Source organism: Budorcas taxicolor, chromosome 15 (assembly GCF_023091745.1).
Source record: "Budorcas taxicolor isolate Tak-1 chromosome 15, Takin1.1, whole genome shotgun sequence".
In the NCBI taxonomy this organism is placed as follows: Eukaryota; Metazoa; Chordata; class Mammalia; order Artiodactyla; family Bovidae; genus Budorcas; species Budorcas taxicolor.
This window is the reverse complement of record NC_068924.1, coordinates 77987904-78004270: the sequence shown is the minus strand read 5'-3', so window position 1 is coordinate 78004270 and position 16367 is coordinate 77987904. Positions and strand designations below refer to the sequence as shown.

The 16367-nt window shown below is 39.7% G+C and overlaps 1 protein-coding gene across 1 annotated transcript in view; it reads right to left on the bottom strand.

Annotated features, from left to right (window-relative positions):
- Positions 1–16367, bottom strand: part of LOC128059980 (fatty acid desaturase 2-like protein FADS2B) — a 42019-nt gene that overhangs the window by 11076 nt on the left and 14576 nt on the right. Inside the window, exons 3-5 of the mRNA XM_052652205.1 lie at positions 8079–8276; positions 5827–5928; positions 2483–2608 (exon numbers count right to left, since the gene is read on the bottom strand). Coding sequence (XP_052508165.1) covers positions 2483–2608; positions 5827–5928; positions 8079–8276 — 426 coding nt within the window. The remainder of the gene's footprint in view (positions 1–2482; positions 2609–5826; positions 5929–8078; positions 8277–16367) is intronic.

Sequence of the window (16367 nt, the reverse complement as noted above, 5' to 3'; positions counted from 1 at the left end):
ACCTAAGAGACACTTGATAAACGTTTAGTTGAAGGAATTAATGAATAAATAATAATTCAAACCCCCTCTATAGTTTTACCTTATGTTCAGTTAAAATACTGTGAGCCGTGTTTAATTTTTTGCTTTTCCCATTCTTTTGACACCTTCCCTTCTATATATTTCTTCTGTTGTTTAGATATTAGACTTGACCCTTGGTTCTCTTACTATCATAAATAAAAATAAATGTCATGGTGATAAAGTAACGATAGTTATTTGCAGTTACTCCCAAGCTTCTGGATATTTAAGTGGTAGGAAACTTGAAAGAGGGAGTTGGTGGAGAATTCTGGAGAGTTGGCAAACGTAGGTGAAGGATTGATTTATGAGTATGGTTCCAAAGGAGAAGTCTAACTTTTCCAGAGTATGAGCACAGGACCTGGGCCTAGAGGATTTAAATAATACTTGTTAAAGGAATGAATGTTTGAAGAAAGTGGTAGAAAGACTGACAGTAAAATGGGAAGAATGGAAACATTTAAGGCTTATCAGAATTAGTTGTGTTGTAAAATAGCTGAATTTAGAGATAACTGATTGTAAGTAATGTGGTGTGCATTGGCTCTGAAATTATAGTAAACAGAAACCAATTGCTCGAGGGATACGTCTCTCGAATGATGGAGGAGTGATGATGTCTCCATCCTCTGTGAAGAAGCAGCATGTGAACTGGATACAGTTCTACAGGAGGGACTTCTGGAGGGGCCAGGCTGCCTCACGAACTCCAGTGAGACAGATCTCCATTGCTGTGAGGGACTGAGGAGAGAAGTCAAAGTGTCATAAGTTTAGTGATCAGCCGAGGAGTTCACAGAGATTCCCTGGTGCTCAGACTGTAAAGTCTGCCTGCAATGTGGGAGACCCAGGTTCGATCCCTGGAGAAGGAAATGACAACCGACTCCAGTATTCTTGCTTGGAAAATCCCATGGGTGGAGGAGCCTGGGGGGGCTACAGTCCTTAGCGTCGCAAAGAGTCAGACAGGACTGAACGACTTCACTTTAGGTGTTTGCAAACTTTGGAGAGCTCTGACTTGTTTGTGGAGTCATTGTGAAGAACAACTGACTGAAGAATGCAGTCAAGGTTTCTTTCTTTCTTTTATTTTCTTTATATCTTGGCAGGAGACTCTTCCCTAATTGGAAGAAGGTTGTCTTCCCAAACTGGGAAAACCTATTTTGAGAAAGTTGCACAATTCTGGTTACGACAAAGTCCACACAGCAAGTGACCAAGCTACACTCCTTTATTTTTAGAAAGCTCCTAAATTCTTCCAGAAGGAAACAGAGCCTCTTCCTAAGCACGTAATTCTCAGGATCCATCATTTCTTCTCAAGGAAAGATACCTTTCTGTGGTTATCCTTCTGCCTTCTATCTTGAAAGCAGACTCTAAAAATCTTGGTAATAATCCTTACATGCTGGTTTTTAAGCTGAGGTTTAAGAAAGTCAACAGCTGAGATATCCTGGAGTTTGCCTTCCTTTTTCTTGTCCTTAAGAAATCTGAATTAGAGGCGAGGTCCTGTGTATTATGAGGCATTTGAGCTGAGTTTCATGTATAAATGAACCAAAACGACCCTAAACTAAAAATAACAGCTTAGTTTCCTCCAACAGCTAGAATTAGTTGACATAACTAGATATATAGATGTTTCATGATTTACTGCCATGCCTTCTATGTGATTTAGCCTGAATGATTTTTAAGATCATGAAGTCATTCCTTCCACATTTTCTTCTTTTCTTACAACACCAGATTCACTTATTTAAAATCTATATCCTGCAGATGAATGGATAAGAAAGCTGTGGTACATATACAAATGGAGTATTACTCAGCCATTTAAAAGAATACATTTGAATCAGTTCTAATGAGGTGGATGAAACTGGAGCCTATTATGAAGAGTGAAGCAAGCCAGAAAGAAAAACACCAATACAGTATACTAGCACATATATATGGAATTTAGAAAGATGGTAACGATAACCCTGTATGCGAGACAGCAAAAGAGACACAGATGTATAGAACAGTCTTTTGGACTCTGTGGGAGAGGGTGAGGATGGGATGATTTGGGAGAATGGCATTAAAACATGTATAATATCACATATGAAACGAATCGCCAGTCCAGGTTTGATGCATGATGCTGGATGCTTGGGGCTGGTGCATAGGGACGACCCAGAGGGATGGTATGGGGAGGGAGGTGGGAGGGGGGTTCAGGATGGGGAACATGTGTATACTTGTGGCAGATTCATGTTGATGTATGGCAAAACCAAAATAATATTGTAAAGTAATTAACCTCCAATTAAAATAAATAAATTTATACTAACAAATAAATAAAATCTATATCCTGGACTTAAAAAGAGATGCTCTGATAACACACTTGAAGCCAGAATCTCCAGCATGATCTCCTCAAGACAAAGGCGTAAACCTTTCCAAGAACTGCTTCCTAAAACATTTCTCTAGTGCTTAGGATTTCTAAACATACCTCGACAGGTTGTAAATCTCCAAGAACAAGAAGTGGGCCTGTGTCAATATCTGGGTCTTTGGGGTAGATGTTTGTTTTTACATGGTGTTGGAAGTGCCGGTTATTCCACCATTTTGAAGATACGCCCTGAGAAGAGAACATTCATTAGCTGCAAGATTTCTCTCCTGAAATATCTTTCATTATCAGAGTTTTCCAAAACTAAAGAAAATCAACCCTGAATATTCATTGGAAGGACTGATGCTGAAGCTGAAGCTCCAATACTGACCACCTGATGTGAAGAGCCAGCTCACTGGAAAAGACCCTGATGCTGCAAAAGACTGAGGGCAGGAAGAAAAGGGGATGACAGAGGATGAGGTGGTTGGATGATACCACCCATTCAATGGACATGAAAAAAGCGACTTTGTGAACTGGTGATGGACAGGGAGGCCTTGTGTGCTGTGTTCATGAGGTCGCAATGAGTCGGACCTGACCAGCGTCTGAATAGTAACAATCAGAGTTTTCTGCCTACATCTCCAAAGTTTAATTAGGATATGGATTCCTGGAACATGCCGCCACCCCTCATTCCTGGGTCACAGAATGATTCATTGCCTAGAGGCTCTAAAAGCTTACCAGCAAATAATTATCTTACCCAGGAACACAAATTCCAGGTTAAAACAACTCCTGATAATGAAGAAGAATAAAAACCATTGAAATGAAATGTTTTTCCATCTTTCTTTCTTTCTTTTTTTTGTCCTCCTTTTAAAAAGAAACATGAAATAGGTAGAGCAGATAGAACACTTCTTATTTTATAAATAAAGAAACTTCAGGTCTAAAACTAATTAGTTCTGGGGGGAAAATGGCCCCAGGGTTCCTACTTCAATGAATATTTTAAAGAATCATGGATCTGAAGTCATCTCCTATGGGGGCTTGCCTCTGATCATCACATGTTCAAGCTTCAGTGATCTCATTAAATATGAAAGAATAAAAGTATTTTAGTTGATGCCGAGCTCATGTCATCTCTGATTAAGTTGTTTGGGACTTTTTTCTCTTTCAGTGAAAATCTTAAGGTTTTAACAGAGAAAAGGATTTGGAAGCACATCAACTTACTTGCATCCACTGGATGTATAAATGCATCTGTGTGGTTTGGGAAAATTATCTACCCTTTGATGTTCACTTTCATCTTCAGTAAATATAGTATAATACAATGACATTTACCTGCATGGGTTGTTTAAGGAGACATGAATTGCTGTATGTAGAATACTGGCATATTGAGATATTAAATTTCTCTTCCCTTCCCCTATTATGTTAATCATTTATAAAAGAATAAGCAATAGTCATAGCTTTTACTGAATATATGACATCTCTCAAAAACTGATTAATGTGTATTTTAGGTCTCCAGTGCTCAATAGAGTAGCCCTTATCTATGTGTGGCCACTGAGCACTTAATAAGTGACCAGTCAAATTGAGGTGGGCTGTGTAAGGATATAATACATACTAGATTCAAAGCCTCAGAATGAAGAAAGAATTTTTATATTTCTTTTGTGTTAAAATGAAAATATTTGAAATATATACAAGAATAATAAAGTTGGAAGAGGGTATTTGCTGTGACCAGTGTGTTCTCTTGGCAAGATTCTGTTGGCTTTTGCCCTGCTTCATTCATCCCAAGGTCAAACTTGCCTGTTACGCCAGGTATCTCTTGATTTCCTACTTTTACATCCCAGCTCCCTTTGATGCAAAGGACATCTTTTTTTCAGTTTTAGTTCTGGAAGGTCTTGCAGGTCTTCATAGAATCATTCCACTTCAGCTTCTTTGGCATTAGTGTTTGGGGCATAGACTTCGATTACTGTGATATTGAATGGTTTGCCTTGGAAATGAACAGAGATCATTCTTTAATTTTTGAGACTGCATCCAAGTACTGCATTTAGGACTCTTGTTGATTATGAGGGTTACTCCATTTCTTCTAAGGAATTTTTGCCCACAGTAGTAGATATAATGTTCATCTGAATTACATTCGCCCATTCGGGTCCATTTTAGTTCACTGATTCCTAAAATGTTGATGCTCACTCTTGCCATCTTCTGTTTGACCACTTCCAATCTGCCTTGATTCTTGGGCCTAACATTCCAGGTTCCTATGCAATATCGCTCTTTACAGCGCTGGACTTTACTTCCACCACCAGTCACATCCACAGCTCACCACTGTTTTCACTTTGGCTCTGTCTCTTCATTCTTGCTGGAGTTACATCCCCACTCTTCTCCAGTAGCACATTGGGTACCTACCGACCTGGGACTTCATCTTTCAGTGTCATATCTTTTTGCCACTTCATCCTGTTCATGGGGTTATCAAGGCAAGAATACTGAAAAGGAGTACAAAATGAAGCAGGGCAAAGGCTAGCAGAGTTAGCTCGACTTGGATTACTGTGATTCTAAATGGTTTGCCTTGGAAACGAACAGAGATCATTCTGTCATTTGGTTTCTCACCAAATCCTAGAACATCATAGAAAAGCTGATATCCAGTTGAAGTCCTAGTTTTAGAGATGAGAACACTGAGAGCCAGAGATAGAATCTGACTTGTTCAGGGTTGCACAGTGAGCATTATCAGAGCCTGGGCTAAAACCTACTTTCATCAACCCATGTCCTGTTATCTAGCATCTGTCCATCTATCCATCCATCATTCCATCCATCTATCCATTCCTTCATGCATTCAACAAATGCTTATTGAAGGCCTACTGTGTGTTAGGCACTCTGTTAGGTGCTGCATTTCAGGGGTGCATAGGATAGTGTTCCTGTCCTTCTGGAGCATATCTGAGGGGGATAAGACCAACTGCCCCTGCTTTTTTCAGTAGTCTGGATTTTGCAACCCTCAACTCTTAAACTGAGCCATCTAACTTTCCATGGTTTCTCTCTTTTGTTAAACTTTTATCTATTTTGCATCATTTCTTTTATTTGTACATTGTCTTCCCAGGATTAAATGGTTTGCTGGATTCCCCTAGCCTCCTAGAAGTACATGTCCAGACCCCTTCTAAGAATATCTCTACTCATGACTTTATAGGGTATATGTCCTGAGAAGTGGTTCTTTAATGGTGTACCAGGGATTGGGCCAAATAGTTTGTTGGCTAAGAAAAAACAGAACTTCTGAAATAAAATTAACCATTTCTCCTAAACATTTAAAATTCTAATTTTAGCATATATGTTATAATGTTTGTGTGTGTGTGTGTATGTGTGTGTGTGTAGTCACTACATTGTTAGTATATTTACATTTACTTGTGGGGTGTGTAGTAACATTTTTTGCTGATAAGTGTATGTAGAAACCACTGCTTAGTGAAATGACTTTCAGAATCTCATCATACTCCTGGAACATTCTGTACCTTGAGATGACCCATCACAAATTTGTGCATCAGGCGGTTCCACTTGGACTTCTTAAATATGGAAAGGTGTCCCATGTCATGTTGCAGAAATAAACCCTGAGCCTAGAAGAGACAGGGTTACTGTCAGAGAAGTTGAAAAGTTAAGAAGAAATTAGTAAGTGAGCCCTCTGGTAGACTCGGGAACCCCTGGGAATATTGAGAGATCTCTGTGTGTATCGACACTTGCTGTGTTCTTTCCCATCTCTGTGCCTTTGCACAGGTGGTTCTGTTAGCTGACAGTACTCTTCTCTCAACTGTCACAATCTCCAGTGTGGAATGGAAGGAGGATGCCTTTGGAGTCAGGCTGACTAGGGCTCTAAACTGTCCTTCCCCACTTTACAAGTTATACAACTCTTGGCAAGCTAGTCGGTACCTCTGAACTCAGTTCTTTGTTTGAGAAGCAGGGATTATAATATACCTTGCTCATTCAGCTGTTTTGCAGCTGAATACATGTAAAATTCCTGATAATGCTAAGCAGTCAAATATTTGTTTCCTTTCTTGATTCCAAAAGTTGTTTTTCAAAGAGTAAAGCAAGTTGACTTTTCAAGAAAAAAATGAGCAGATAAAATTTTGTAATTAACAGTGATGTTAATTCTCCATGAAATCATCCCCAATTGCCTCAATTAGAATTAGATACCTCTTTCTGCTCCAACAGCACATGCTTGTTTCTTTTCCTTCTGCCTTATATCATGTCTAGATATTTCAATGACCAGCTCCTCCCCTGGAAGACCATTTCCCAAGTGCAGGGTCAGGTGTGTTTCCCTTTGTGTACACAATACAGTGTTGTGGTCATAGAATGCTATCTTCAGAGATCTGTGCTTCATTCAAAGGATTTATCAATTGCCCTGCTACATGCCAGTTGCTGATTGCCATTTCTGGTAGAATACATGATCCTTCAGTTCAGTTCAGTCACTCAGTCATGTCCAACTCTGCGACCCCATGAATCGCAGCCTCCTGTCCATCACCAACTCCCGGAGTTCACTCAGACTCACGTCCTTCGAGTCCGTGATGCCATCCAGCCATCTCATCCTCGGCCGTCCCCTTCTCCTCCTGCCCCTAATCCCTCCCAGCATCAGAGTCTTTTCCAATGAGTCAACTTTCAGCATGAGGTGGCTAAAGTAATGGAGCTTCAGCTTTCGAATCATTCCCTCCAAAGAAATCCCAGGGCTGATCTCCTTTAGAATATACTGGTTGGATCTCCTTGCAGTCCAAGGGACTCTCAGGAGTTTTCTCCAACACCACAGTTCAAAAGCATCAATTCTTCGGCACTCAGCCTTCTTCACAGTCCAACTCTCGCATCCATACATGACCACTGGAAAAACCATCCTATTATCATGTAATAAATAGACTCTCTTCATAGATTACTGTATTGATAAGTATTGGTGAAATGAGGCTTTTGGCTAGGGTCTCAGGTAATTTTTAAAAAAAATACAGATATATAACTTCTTTTTAGTAGAATCTTTTTTTTTTTTAAAGTGGAAGCATGTTTAAACAGCATGTATAAATAGTGATATATATATATATATATATATATACACACACATATATATATATACACACACACACACTTATAGGTATAAATTAATGTGGGGCTTCCTTTCTTCATGGTGGCTAAGACAGTAAAGAATCTGCCTGCAATGTGGCAGACTCAGATTTGATCCCTGGGTCAGGAAGATTCCCTGGTAAAGGGAATGGCAACCTACTCCAGTATTCTTGCCTGAGGAAATCCATGGACTGAGGAGCCAGTTACAGTCCATGGGGTCAAAAAGGTTGGAAACAACTGAGCGAAAAAGAGAACAAAATGAACTCATGTGTGTGCCTATAGTCTTAACAAAATCATTGAACAACCATGAGAAATGTTGGTTGGTTAATGAACGAAAGACAAAGGTGAAGGTTACGTGGCCTAGAACGGAACTTCAGTTACTGACATTGTGCGGATAACGTCGGGCAAAGAGCAGCAACTGTCAAGGATATTTACCACATGCCAGTCTCTGTGCTAAGTACTCTACAGAGTAACTTGCTTAGTTCTCCTCAGAATATTTCCATAAAAAGTTGTTACCCCATGTTACAGATAAGAGAACTGGGGCCCTGTGGGTTTTGATAACTTAGCTTGACAGGAAGTGCCAGGCAGCCACTGATACCAGTGTAAAGAGAGAAGAAAAATTCTGAGGCTTCCCATAGAGCCACTGCCTGGGCTTAAGATACCTACTTACCTGAGCAACCGTGAGAAGAAAAGAAATGAATATTGTGATAAGCCAGCCACTGCCAAAATGCCACACTATTACCAAAGCCAGGGCCTCCAAAATCAAGATCTGGGCGAGGTGAAGGAAGAAGAACCCCAGGTTGGCATTGAACATATTCAAGGTCTCTAATGTCCTCCGCAGTTCTTGGAAATCTTCCACCAACCGGGACTGTGAGATAAGCATGCAAGAAAAGAATTAGTTCCTTCAGTGGAGAGGGAGCACAGATGAGCATATATTATTCATCTATTTTATCAGTGTATGACACCTTAATTTTATGAATAGATTTTTATTTATTTAATAAATATAATTAGGCATAATTTAAACAAGAAAACGAAACCTTAAAAAATTAACAGAAAGCAAAATGCTTAAAACAAGTTATGATAATTTTTTTTTTTTTTCTGGAGAAGAGACAAATGAGTAGTGATTTGTAAACTGTCCTCACATTGTAATGGGACTTATAACTTACTTCTTCTTGGGGGGATGGAGGAGGTTCAGTGAACAGATACATAACTTTAACAATTCTTTTAAAAACTGATTAATTAAACAAATTTGATGCAGATAATTTCTTTTGAGGTCTTTATTGAATTTGTGGCAATATTGCTTTTATTTTACATTTTTGTTTTTTGGGGGGCTGTGAAGCATGTGAGATCTGGATTCCCTGATGAGGGATCAAAGCTGCACCCCCTGCATTGAAAGAAGAAGTCTTAACAACTGAGCTGCCAGGGAAAACCCCTTAAATTAATTTTCTACTTTTCCAAACCAAAAGGTTTATTGAAGTATAGTTGATTAACAATGTTGTATTGGTTTCAGGTGTACAGCAAATCATATACACACACACACACACACACACACACATATTGTTACTTCAGATTCTATTCCATTGTAGACCATTACAAGATATTGAATATAGATCCCTGCCAAACAGTAGGTCCTTGTTGTTTGTCTGTTTTGTATGTAGAAGTGTGTAGCTATTAATAATAATTGCCTTTTTAAATCAATGTGTTGTTTGATCTCTGATTATACTTTGGGGAACTTTGCTATCTATATGGATCTGTGTTACTTTCTATGTTATCAGCTATTTAGTGTGTGCAAAAGACTCCTTTATGAAAGATAGCGTTCACTTAGATTAGCTCAAAGGATGAATTTCTTGTGAGATGCTCAGAAGCTCTGCAGGAACGAGACAGGGTGTCCTGTGGTATTTGTGGTGTGTCTATTGGCTGAAGGAGTCCTTATTCTGTGTACATGTACTGTGCTTACGTATGTACGTCAAGTGCCAGCATGGATTTATGAACTTGCACATACTCGAGAGTCAGCAGAAGGCCTGGGAAGAAATATCTCCTTAGCTTAATAACTATAGTGGGTTTGAAACTCAGACTGTTGAGAAAGTGACCAGGGTATAAGAATGAAAACCTGATTGTTCAGATGTAAAAGAAAAGAGTAAAATTTGAAATATTAATAAAAAAAAAGCTATGAACAATCCTAGAAGCAAGAAAATTCATTTCAAAATTCACTGATACAACTTTTAAATGATCCAATACCTGGGAAGGGTCTGGATGGGCTCATCTCTAAAGACCCCATGAACATCAGAATGCTGGTGGCCACAGATAACTTTAATAGATCACACAAGTGTGCTAGTCAACAAAAGTGTTCAAAATATAGTACTTAGGTGCAAAATCAAAAATGAAAGATGATCTCTGTTCATTTCCAAGGGAAACCATTCACTAGCAGAGTAATCCAAGTTTGTGCTCTGATCACTAATGCTGAAGAAGCTGAAGTTGGATGGTTCTCTGAAGATTTACAAGACCTTCTAGAACTAACACCAAAGAAAGATGTTCTTTTCATCATCAGTTCAGTTCAGTCGCTCAGTCGTGTCTGACACTTTGTGACCAAATGGACTGCTGCACGCTAGGCTTCCCTGTCCATCATCAACTCCTGGAGCTTACTCAAACTTATGCCCATTAAGGTGGTGATGCCATCCAATCATCTCATCCTCTGTCATCCCCTTCTCCTCCCACATTCAATCTATCCCAGCATCAGGGTCTTTCTAAATGAGTCAGTTCTTCACATCAGGTAGCCAAAGTATTGCAGTTTCAGCTTCAGCATCAGTCCTTTAAATGAATATTCAGGACTGATCTCCTTTAGGATGGACTGGTTGTATCTCCTTGCAGTCCAAGGGACTCTCAAAAGTCTTCTCCAACATCACAGTTCAAAGGCATCAATTCTTCAGCGCTTAGCTTTCTTTCATCATAGGGGATTAGAATGCAAGGGAAGTCAAAAGGTACCTGGAGTAACAGGCAAGCTTGGCCTTGGAGTACGAAATGAAGCTCAGCAGAGGCTAACAGAGTTTTCCCAAGAGAACAGACTGGTCATAACAAACACCCTCTTCCAACAACATGATAGATGACTCTACACATGGACATCACCAGATAGCCAATACCAAAATCAGATTGATTATATTCTTTGCAGCCAAAGATAGAGAAGCTCTATACAGTCAGCAAAAACAAGACCAGGAGCTGATTATGGCTCAGATCATGAACTCCTTATTGCCAAACTCAGACTGAAATTGAAGAAAGTAGGGGAAACCACTAGGCCATTCATGTATGACCTAAAGTAAATCACTTGCAGTTATACAGTGGAAGTGAGAAATAGATTCAAGGGATAACATCTGATAGACAGAGTGCCTGAAGAACTATGGACCTAGGTTCATAAATTGTACTGGAGGTGGTGATCAAAATCATCCCCAAGGACAATCACTGCAAAATGGCAAAGCAGTGTTTGAGGAGCCCTTACAAATATCTGAGAAAAGAAGAAAAGTGAAAGGCAAAGGAGAAAAAGAAAGATATACCTATCTGAATGCAGAATTCCAAAGAACAGCAAGGAGAGATAAGAAAGCCTTCCTCACTGATCAATGCAAAGAAATAGAGAAAAGCAATAGAATGGGAAAGACTGGAGATCTCTTTGAGAAAATTAGGGAAAATTTCATACAAAGATGGGCACAATATAGGACAGAAACCATATGGACCTAACAGAAGCAGAAGATATCCAGAAGAGGTGGCAAGAATACAGAGAAGAACTATACAAAAAAGATCTTAATGAACCAGATAACCATGATGGTTTTGCGATCACTCACCTAGAGCCAGACATGCTGGAGTGTGAAGTCAAGTAGGCCTTGGAAGCATCACTACCAACAAAGGTAGCAAAGGTGATAGAATTCCAGCTGAGCTATTTCAAATCCTAAAAGATGATGCTGTTAAAGTGCTGCATCAATATGCCAGCAAACATGGGAAACTCAACAGTGGCCGCAGGACCTGAAAAATCAATTTTCATCCCAATCCCAAAGAAAGGCAATGCCAAAGGATGTTCAAACTTCTGCACAATTGCAGTCACTTCACACGCTAACAAAAGAATTCTTAAAATTCTCCAATCTAGGCTTCAACAATACGCGAACCAAGAACTTCCAGATGTTCCAGCTGAATCTAGAGGAGGCAGAGAATCCAGCAATCAAATTGCTAATATCTGTTGGATCATAGAGAAAGCAAGGGAATTCCAAAAGACATCTACTTCTGCTTCACTCACTATGCTAAAGGCTTTGACCATGTGGATCACAGCAAACTGTGGAAAATTCTTCAATCGCTGGGAATACCAGACCGCCTTACCTGCCTACTGAGCAACCTGTATGTAGGTCAAGAAGTAACAGAATTGGACACGGAACAACTGAGTGGTTCCAAATTGGGAAAGGAGTACATCAAGGCTGTATGCTGTCACCCTGCTTATTTAACTTCTATGCAGACTATATAATGAGAAATATTGGGCTGGATGAAGCAGAAGTTGGAATCAAGACTGCCAGGAGAAATATCAATAACCTCATATATGCAGATGACAGCACCCTTATGGCAGAAAGTGAAAAGGACCTAAAGAGCCTCTTGATGAAGGTGAAAGAGGAGAGTGAAAAAGCTGGTTTAAAATTCAAGATTCAAAAATGAAGATCATGGCAACTGGTCCCATGATTTCATGACAAATAGATGGGGTAAACAATAAAAACAGTGACAGACTTTATTTTCTTGGGCTCCCAGATCACTGCAGACTATGACTGCAGCCATGAAACTGAACCTTGCTTGCTCCTTGGAAGAAAAGACAAAACTAGACAACATTTTAAAAAGCAGAGATGTTACTTTGCCAACAAGTGTCTGTCTAGTTAAAGCTATGGTTTTTCTAGTAGTAATGTATGGATGTGAGAATTGGACTATAAAGAAGTCTGGGCACCGAAGAACTGATGCTTGAACTGTTGTGTTGGAGAAGACTCTTTAGAGTCCCTTGGACTGCAAGAAGATCAAACCAGTCAATCCTAAAGGAAATCAGTCTTGAATATCCATTGGAAGGGCTGATGTTGAAGCTGAGGTTCCAATCCTTTGACCACATAATAGGAAGAGCTGACTCATTGGAAAAGACCCTAATGCTGGTAAAGATTGAAGGTATGAGGAAAAGGGGACAACAGAGAATGAGATGGCTGGATGGCATCACCGACTCAGTGGATACGAGAGTTTGAACAAGCTCTGGGAGATGGTGAAGGACAGGGGAGCCAGGCGTGCTGCAGGTCACAAAGAGTCAGACACAACCTAGCAACTGAACAACAGCAACAGGGTGTTTCCAAGCTTGGCTGATTTTACCATCACAGCCACTGTACTGTTGGGGATCGCTAAAGCCCAGAAGAGTGATTAATGTGAAATCCTCAGCAAGTGATGGAAGCTGGACTTTAGCCTGTACTTCCTGACATTCAGTTTTGTGCTCAAACACTAATTGTCTATATACATATCTCCAGGTAATCACAGATGCACAAAGAAAATTCATATCAGCTCTTTACCTTCAGGAATCAACACTGTTTTAGATAATAAACAATTATAGCTCTCAACCATGAATGGGATTATGTTTTCCTTAGAGAAAATATTTAGGGAAAACAACAAAGCTCTGGATCATTTCCTCTTTTTACCCTAGTGCGTCCTGCCCTAAATGACTCTGTAAAGTTAGAGGCTTGCAAGGTACTTGCGTGACTGCTGAGTTTATGATAATTGTAGTCTCTAAAGTTTATTGAATATTTTCTACATTCCAGGCACTGTTCTAAGCACTTTAAATGCCTTTAACTCTTTCAGTAATCTCCCAATAACACTTATATTGTTGATTCTATTGTTGCTATTTTACACAGAGGGACACTGAACCACAGACAGGTTTGGTAACTGGCCTAGACTCATATCCCACAGTCTCAAGCCCTTCAAAGTCAGGGTCCCAAGACGGATGGGCCATGGTGGAAAGTTGTGACCAAACATGGTCAGAAGGGAATGGCAAACCATTTCAGTATTCTTGCCTCAAGAATCCCATGAACAGTATGAAAAGGCTAAAGCTATGACACTGAAAGATGAGCCCCCCCCAGGTAAGTAGATGTCCAATATACTACTGGGAAACTGGAGAAATAGCACCGGAAAGAATATGAGACTAGGCCAAGGCAGAAATGACACCCAGTTATGGATGTGTTTAGTGGGGAAAGTAAAGCCTGATGATGTAAACAACAATATTGCATAGAGACCTGGAAAGTTAGGTCCATGAATCAAGGTAAACTGCACGTGGTCAAGCAGGAGATGGCAAGAGTGAACATCAACATTTTAGGAATCAGTGAACTACAATGTAAGGGAATGGGTGAATTTAATTCACATGACCATTGTATCTACTACTGTGGTCAAGAATCCCTTAGAAGAAATGGAGTCGCTCTCATAGTCAACAAAAGAGTCTAAAATGTAGTACTTGGGTGCAGTCTCAAAAATGAGAGTATGATCTCTGTTCGATTCCAAGGCAAACCATTCAGTATCACAGTAATCCAAGTCTATGCCCTGACCCCTAATGCTGAAGAAGCTGAATTTGAATGGTTCTCTGAAGTCCTACCACACCTTCTAGAACTAACACCAAAACAGGATATCGTTTTCATCATAGGGAATTGGAACACAAAAGTAGGAAGTCAAGAGATACCTGGAGTAATAGGCAAGCTTAGCCTTGGAGTACAAAATGAAACTAGGCAAAGGCTAACAAATTTTTGCCAAGAGAATGCACTGGTTAAAGCAAACACCCTCTTCCAACAACACAAGAAACGACTCTACACATGGACATCACCAGATCGTCAATACTGAAGCCAGACTGATTATATTCTTTGTGGCCAAAGATGGAGAAGCTCTATACATCAGCAAAAACAAGACTGGGAGCTGATTATGGCTCAGATCATGAACTCCTTATTGCCAAATTCAGACTGAAATTGAAGAAAGTAGGGAAAACCACTAAGCCATTCAGGTAGGAACTTGCAGTAATACAGTGGAAGTGACAAATAAATTCAAGGGATAAGATCTGATAGAGCGCCTGAAGAACGATGGACAGAGGCTCATAACATTGTAATGGAGGTGGTGACCAAACTCATCCCCAAGGAAAAGAAAAGCAAAATGGCAAAGTGGGATCTGAAGAGGCCTTACAAATATCTGAGAAAAGAAGAGAAGTGAAAGGCAAAGGAGAAAAGGAAAGATATACCCAACTGAATGCAGAGTTCCAGAGAATAGCAAGTAGAGATAAGAAAGCATTCTTACGCGAACAAAGCAAGAAGTAGAGGAAAATGATAGAATGGGAAAAACTAGAGATCTCTTCAACAAAATTGGAGATGTCAAGGGAACATTTCATGCAAAGATGGGCACAATAAAGGACAGAAATGGTAAAGACCTCACCAAAAAGAAGATAGTAAGAAGATGCGGCAAGAATAAAGAGAATTCTACAAAAAAAGTTCTAATGATCCAGATAACCACAATGATATGGTCATTCACCTAGAGCCAAACATTTTGGAGTGTGAAGTCAAGTAGGCCTTAGAAAGCACTGATATGAAAAATGCTAATGGAGGTGATTTAATGCTAATGGAGGTGGTGTAATTCCAGCTGAACTATTTGAAATCCCAAAAGATAATGCTATTATAGTGCTACACTCGATATGCTAGCAAATTTGGAAAACTCAGCAGTGGTCACAGGACTTGAAAAATCAGTTTTCATTCCAATCCCAAAGAAAGGCAAGACCAAAGAACATTCAAAATGCCACATAATTGCTCTCATTTCACATGCTAGCAAGGTAATGCCCAAAATCTTTCAAACTAGGCTTCAACAGTGCATGAACTGAGAACTTCCAGATATACAAGTTGGATTTAAAAAAAGGAAGAGGAAAAAAAATAAAAAAATAAAAATAAAATAAAAAAGGAAGAGGAATCAAAAAATCAAATTACCAATATCTGTTGGATCATGGAAAAAGTAAGAGAATTGAAAAAACAAAAACAAAAACAAAACCTGCTTCACTGACTACTCTAACATTCCTCTGGGTTTATTGTTTCTTCTGACCCTTTGTGGATCGCAACAATCTGTGGAAAACTCATAACAAAATGGGAGCACTAGACCATCTTTCCTGCCTCCTGAGAAACCTGTATGCAGGTCAAGAAGCACCAGTTCGAACCAGACTTGGAACAATGGACTGGTTCCAAATTGAGAAAGGAGTATGTCAAGGCTGTATATTATCACCCTGCATATTTAAATTATATGCAGAGTATATCATGTGAAATGCTGTGCTGGATGAAGCAGAAGCTGGAATCAAAATTGCTGGGAGAAATATCAACAACTTCAGATAAGATCATGCCACTCTAATGGCAGAAAGTGAAGAAACTCAACATTCAAAAAATGAAGATCATGGCATTCAGTCCAATCACTTTATGGCAAATAGATGGGGAAAAATAGAAACAGTGACAGACTTTATTTTCTTGGGCTCCAAAAGTCACTGAAGCTGGTGACTGCAGCCATGAAATTAAAAGATGCTTGCTCCTTGGAAGAAAAGCAGTGACAAACCTAAATAGCATGTTCAAAAGCAGAGACGTTACTTTGCAAGCAAATGTCCATATAGTCAAAGCTATGGGTTTTCCAGTAGTCAGGTATGGATGTGAGAGTTGGACCTGAAAGAAGCCTGAGCATCAGAGAATCGTTGCTTTTGAACTGTGGTGTTGGAGAAAACTCTTGAGCGTCCCTTGGACAGCATGAAGACCAAACCTATCAGCCCTATAGGAAATCAACCCTGAATTTGCATTGAAATGACTGATGGTTAAGCTGAAGCTCCAATACATTGGCCACCTGATGGAAAGAACCAACTCATTGTAAAAGACCCTGGTGCCTGGAAAGGCTGAGAACAGGAGGAGCAGAGGGCGAC